Source organism: Parasteatoda tepidariorum, chromosome 9 (assembly GCF_043381705.1).
Source record: "Parasteatoda tepidariorum isolate YZ-2023 chromosome 9, CAS_Ptep_4.0, whole genome shotgun sequence".
Lineage (NCBI taxonomy): Eukaryota > Metazoa > Arthropoda > Arachnida > Araneae > Theridiidae > Parasteatoda > Parasteatoda tepidariorum.
The window spans coordinates 76,856,348-76,863,051 of NC_092212.1; the positions used below are offsets into that span (position 1 = coordinate 76,856,348).

Below are 6,704 nucleotides of genomic sequence, written 5' to 3' on the forward strand. Positions count from 1 at the left end.
ATGTTGTGCGATAGCTTGCGGGGTGTATAAAATCATACTTGGACAACGTGGACTGTAAATTATTTATTTTGCGGGTGCGCTGGTAGCGCTGCGGGGATGCAAAAACCGAGCGTGTATGCTCTTTGGTTGTTTTACATTAACTGACTCTTGGCTGAGAACAATGACGCCAAGAAGCCAACGAGGAAGTAACTTTTTTCTAATTAATGTAGGTGGCGCTACTATTATTACATTCATACCGGCTTCAACAGCTATTAGTCTCAACTAAGCTTTGAATAGCAAGTTGAACTTACTGCTTTCTTTTCTATGATGCAATTTTAGATTTCTAATCACAGCCAAATCTAATGGCTGAAGCGCACTTGTGCAATTTGCAGGAAAAAAGAGAGCTTATACATTTTCCAAAATAATTAGTATCGATGGGTGCGCTGGACATTGGTCGATGAATAGCAAAACTTTTCGTTTTTGCCTCTTCATAACATTGTCTAGTTTTTCCAGTCATCTAGTAAAAATTATGGTCGTCATCCAAGCATTCTTGTTGGCACCCTTTTCTATATCATTCATGTTGGCAAATTCCGCCCTTTCTTAAAATACACAAGAAAAATAAAAAATTAAACAAACGTGAACAAAATCTAAAAACCGACGTATAACCGATTCTGTGCGTCGTATAAACGATATATTTTTACATTAAAATGAATAGGAATGATTTGGGACCACTCTAAAACGTCGTATAAATGTAAACGTCATATAAATGATCGTCGTATAAACGATGCTCCACTGTACTTAATTTTAGAATTTTTTTAATAATGAATAGTTTTTAGAATTAAACAAACCTTTACTAGAATGATCATGCAAAGCATTTTCTTCAACTTCCTCACTCGTACATCCAGCTCCAGAAGTCGATGCTAACGCTAAACTCAGTTTGTGGCACACTTCAAATGCTTGGCCAATAGTCCTCACAATACGCATAGCTTGACTCTAAAATTAATAAAATAAATGTCATGATCAGTATTTTTAAAACTAACATTTATTAATGAAACATTATTAAGTCGAGGTATGGAGATATCATAACTTAATATAGAATAGTTTTCCCCCCCGTCCAGGAGGTGCACTCAACATTCGGTGCAACCGCAAGGATCAGACGGCGCTTACCAGCGGCCACCTTAAGTCTCTTTCTTTTGAGGGTAGTCAGGGGTAGCAGCAAAGTTTTTTAAAATTTCAGGGTAATTTTAGGAACTTTTTTCAAAAAATTTTAGGGGTAATATATGATTTTGCTAGGAGAAAAACAGATCACACGGTAGTTTATTACATAACAGAAGATTATTACAATTCATCCACAAATATCATAAATAATTGCAAGCCATAAAATAAAGCTCTTAAATTTATTAAGTCAAGAATGAAATCTCTAAAGTGTAAAAATGAAATTTCAACTTTACATATTACCTATCAGAAATTAAGTGCATAATTCAGGAACAGGCAAAAGTGAGAATAAATCAAGAGAAAAAAAAGGAACACCAACTTGGATTTTTATTTAATTTTTACCTCCTTAATCAAAACTTTATTATTACCCTTTACCTTACTTTATTAAGAAAAACTATTGTGTGATATTATTAGATTTCAAATCAGCAATTTATATTAGAAGTTAGAGAAAAACAAATTAATCATGATCATTTTTCATATATATTCTTGATATGATTTGTGAGATTCTTTTACTGCCCTCAATAGTGTTGTGGTGATCTTCAACACTCCTCCATAATTTCGAATGGTATCTTTGATTAGTCTAAGAGACATAATAGTATTCTCATGGTGACTCACATTAAGCATTGCTTTATTTATCGAAAAACCTCTCTCAGGATCAGAATTTCCATGTTGCAAAATTAAAACAGTTTTAATTAATGTAGTTAAATTCTTATATTTTAGATTATTGCTTTTTTATTTATATTTAGACTATAACTCTAATTTTTTAGGAACACCGACAAAATTTCATCAGATTTTTAGGAATTTTAGGGTTTGCACATACTTTTAGGAATTTTATGAATTTTAGGGGGAATGCGACCCCTGGGTAGTGTTAAAATCTTCCCAAACTGACCCAGGTCCCACAACATGCAGGCTTCTTCTCAACATATCCTGGAATGTCTTGGACTGGAGAAGAGGGACATTAAAGAAAACCCACTTTTGGTGGTCGACTTCCTCCAGGTCATGTATTTCACGGACATTGTTTAGCCCTGCTAATTTTGGGGATTAGGAATAAGAAGAAGAATAGTTTTATAAGAAAAACTTATAAACATTTTGTTCGTCATTAGGTGGTTTTGAAGAAGTTGTTCATGGTAGCTGACCAGTCGGGCAAACAGAAAATATTTCTGGATGAAGTTTTAAAATTTATAGTTTTAATGTCCATAATTTTTCTATAAACAGATATTAATAAAGGAAAACTTTTAAAAACAATGAAACATTTTCAAAGTTAATTATTGAATAGCATCTGTTTCAGAAGAGAGGCAACTAAATTAGATAATATTTTCAAATTTGAACGTATTTAGAGTTTTTTGCATTATGAACCATACTTGGTATTATGAACCATACATAACTGGCTCTACTGTTTTAAATTTTTTTTTATCAGCATCACTCTTTTTTTTTTACTGAAAATAATTGGATATTGATTGGAGATAATTGGAAAAATTCTAAACTTATTCAATCGTTATTAGCAGTGATTAATTTATGAGGTACCATAGCCCTTTAAGATCTCAAGATTAAAATGAAAAGCACTGGAAATATTTGCTTTTTTCTTCGTCTTTTTGTTCTTTTAAGTGATGCAAAATGGATGAGAAACATTTTTGTTTATTTCCGAATCATTGTTATATTATTACATTTCTTATTAGCATGGAATAGTTTCTTATGAACAAAACATATTTCATAATAAATTGGCAAAAGATTTAATTTTTGAGAAGAGTTCTTAACCACCAAAATCTTTTGGCCGACAATTGAGATGAAGTCTGGATAATGTACTGTCTTAAGTGAAATTTATTTTATCAGTTTTTATTAATTTTTGTATTTTCTTTGAATTAAAATCAATTAATTCAAAGCATTAATTAACATTAGACAGTCCTTTTATCAGTTAAACATCATCAAACATAAGTAAACATCTTTTATCAGTCCTTTAATCAGTAAAATTTTAAAAATAAACCCTTTTTTTTATTAAATCTTTCTTAACACACAATACAGTAAATTAAAGTTTTGCTACAAAATTTCGTGGATAAAAACTGTAAATTTTAAAGCATTCTTTGAAGTTTTAATATTGGCATCCCATTTAACAATTATGTTTTTAACAATATTTTCAATTCATATGGTTAGTGTGTACATTGATTCACACAAAAGTACATTTTATTCAAGTAAAATATTTTGATTTTAAATTATAAACACGAACAATACAACATAAAACACTTACTTTTTTCTTTGATTTGAAAACATTGCACTTAAAGGAATTAGTTCCTCCATCTCTAGCTATATAGCTAAATATTTTAAGATCTTGAGAATCATGAGAAACATAAAATATCCTGAAATTGAAATCATATTTATCACTTATAAAGAAATAAAAAAAAATTTTTTTTCATTGAAAATACTTAGACTAATAAATATTAGAATAAAACAAAAACAATAATGAATTTAATAAAAGTATTATTATTTTTTAGAATTGTAAATAAAAATATTTTGAAGTAAAATATTTATTATGATAGATATCCCAATTGTTCAGTTAAAAGGGAAAACTTTTTGCTTGGAAGTTGGCTAAGTTCACAGCATGTCTCCTCCAAAAGTGATTACAATTATTTTAGAACTAATTGTTATTCTAATATTTGGTCAGTATATATCAAATCTATGTCTACACTTAAAAGTTTTAAAATAATCATAAAAAAATTATCAGTAACATGAAATAATAATATGCTTTGAAGATTATTTTGATGCATTTTAAAGCTTGTTAAATAAAAATAAAAATTTTTTAATTTGTTAATTTTAATTCCAGAGTCGAAGGGTTTCTTCTCAAAACCTTGCTATGTCGAATACTTTTCGAAAATAGAAAATGAAATTTTTCGGAAAGATCACCATGTAAGTTCATTGTAACCAATTCCTTTCCATATAATGGCATAATTGTTCTTGTCGTACTAGTAAATATATAACTATCACTGTCGTATTTAGACTTATAGTCATTAATAGTAGTTATTCTTATGTTTCATGATTGTACTTTTTAGAATAATATTTCAGAATACATTATTTTACTTTTTAGAACATATTTAATTCTGAACTTGTTATCTCAAAAACTCGCTATGTCGAAATTTTTTTAGTGTCCCTTCAACTTTGAGATATCGAGAGTATACTGTACTGATAAGCCTCAAGTTTTTCCAAGTAAATCAAAATGAGGAACAGTTGAAGAATTCAACTCCTTTTACAGTTGCATTGTGCTTAATCAAATATTTCCTCAAACCACTATTTTTAATCACAATATATTTTTAATACATTATTACACATTAAATAGCAATTTCATAATTAATCAAAATAAGTTCCATACCTGTAAATTGGATGATGCATAATTACAAGCTTATTTTCATCCCAAGGCCATTGATTGGTCTGAAAAGTTCAATTGAAGAATTTAAAAACACATACAATTAAAGAAGAGAAAAAAAAAGTCATATTTATAGAAAGTTGTGTAAAATATATTTATTTTTGGGAGAATTCTAATTTTTAAAAAGCATACATTTGTACAAATTATTTTAATTTAGTTTTTCTTCTTCCTAAAAAGGTGAAACAGTTTTGCACCAACCAGTTGTTAGTCAGTCTAATTTCTAGACCAACAGCAAAATTGTGGCAATGTGGTCAGTATTTCCTACCTCCTTGCTTTCAGTATCACTCACCATTACTTCCCAGCCTAGCCAAAATTTTTATGGTTAGAAACTGGGTGAGCAATTTAACAAAGCTAATGATTGTCAGTTTTAATCTCTTATTATCATCTTCCTAAAGTTTTATTCTTCATAAAAATAAATAATTTTTAACAATAAATATATTATTAAAATATGAAATAACTGCAATAACTTTAAATAATTGATTTTGCATTCAGTCAAGTTGTATTTTCATACATGAATAACTGGATTTTCTAAAATATTTATCTTTTTAAAAAAATAATTATGATTGATAAATTGTTAATCATAAAACTGTTATTTGGAATAACTTTATTTACTCACATTAAATAATTGATTTCATATTCCATAAAAAATTTATTACTAAACATAATATTAATTATTCAATTTTTTATAAAAATTTTTAAAATAATTATGATTGACAATTTGTTATTCATCATCTTAAAACTGTTATTCAGAGTAGGAAGAAATAACACTAACTTTTCTTTTGTTGCGTAAAGTGACTTTTACTCCATCAACCGAAACTGTAAGGCTAATTTTCTTTTTCTTCAGTGATTTTGCTTTAAACTCATACTATAAATAAACATATTTCTTTTTAAAAACAAAAATGTGTTAGCAATATAAACAGTAATTAGATTAGCAATAAAGTATACTGCATCATTTGAAAATACTGAAAATAAGAACATTCAGATAGTAAATATATCTTATGGGTTAAATTAGAACATATCAAAAAATTATTATCATACTTCATACTTATATTTATGAACAAAGTGCAGAGGTTTTCAAAAACAACCACACAGAAATGATAAGGAAATTGGCTTTTGCTTATATTTCTGAAATTTTTATAGGTTGTAGTTTACCTAGAGTTGATCAAAAGACTACATGGAACATGAAAAGTTTATGAGCTATACTGCCCAACTTAGATGTAAATAGTTTTTAGTAATGCATTGTAACACATTAAATTAATGGTTTCAAATAAATATCAAGAATAAAGTAAAAATTGTAAGAAGAAAAAACTGAGAGCATGTAAAAATTATATGTCAATCGAAAAAAAAAAAGATTTTTTGTAAAAATTTCTATTTAATCACATCCAATTTTTTGAAATCTCTATCTAATTTTTCTCCATTGAAGCTTGATACCGAATAAAGACACACATATACTTCATCGTGCAAATATAGGCTCATGCATATTCATGCTAATCATCATTTACACATAGAAATGTTTTTAACTTCTTTAATTATATCTGTTTTCTGCTCTTGTAGCATTAAATCCCACATTGAATCGACTTAATGTTCGTTACTATAGTATATTGTTTATTTGTCAGAAAAGTATTTGTGATAGTATGGTAATGAATTTCATGTGAAGAAATGTTAAACATGCACAAATCAGAGCACAGTAGAATACAATTCTATTCCTCTTTCCCAAGGTGCTGTCTTAATGAAAAACCAATAACACACTGTTTAAAGTATTTATTTATATCCGAGTGTATATACAGTCGAACTTGTAGGCCCAGAAGCAGAATTTTTTCAAATGTTCTGCAACAAGACTTATTAATTTAGACAAATGTTCTGCAAGCATTTCGCAGCGAAAAAAGTCAACTTTACGTTAAAATACTATATTTTCATTTATTAAAATATAGGATCATACACAGATACACTGCATTATTTTTTAAACCAAGGCAAACATTCTTGATTTGTTACTTTTTCAATCACTTTTGAAGTACAAAATTTGTTAATGACGACGATGATGATAAATTATAAATAAAATACCTATGATATGAAGATCCAAACATTAAAATAAGGGCTG

The 6,704-nt window shown here is 28.0% G+C and overlaps 1 protein-coding gene across 2 annotated transcripts in view; it reads right to left on the minus strand.

Annotated features, from left to right (window-relative positions):
* The window catches only part of LOC107444861 (carboxyl-terminal PDZ ligand of neuronal nitric oxide synthase protein), a 31,482-nt gene that overhangs the window by 18,337 nt on the left and 6,441 nt on the right, over positions 1–6,704 (minus strand). Inside the window, exons 3-6 of one of the 2 annotated variants that reach the window (XM_043053288.2) lie at positions 5,379–5,471; positions 4,553–4,611; positions 3,437–3,545; positions 828–972 (exon numbers count right to left, since the gene is read on the minus strand). In XM_043053288.2, coding sequence (XP_042909222.1) covers positions 828–972; positions 3,437–3,545; positions 4,553–4,611; positions 5,379–5,471 — 406 coding nt within the window. The remainder of the gene's footprint in view (positions 1–827; positions 973–3,436; positions 3,546–4,552; positions 4,612–5,378; positions 5,472–6,704) is intronic. The other variant, XM_043053287.2, reaches the window with a different exon arrangement.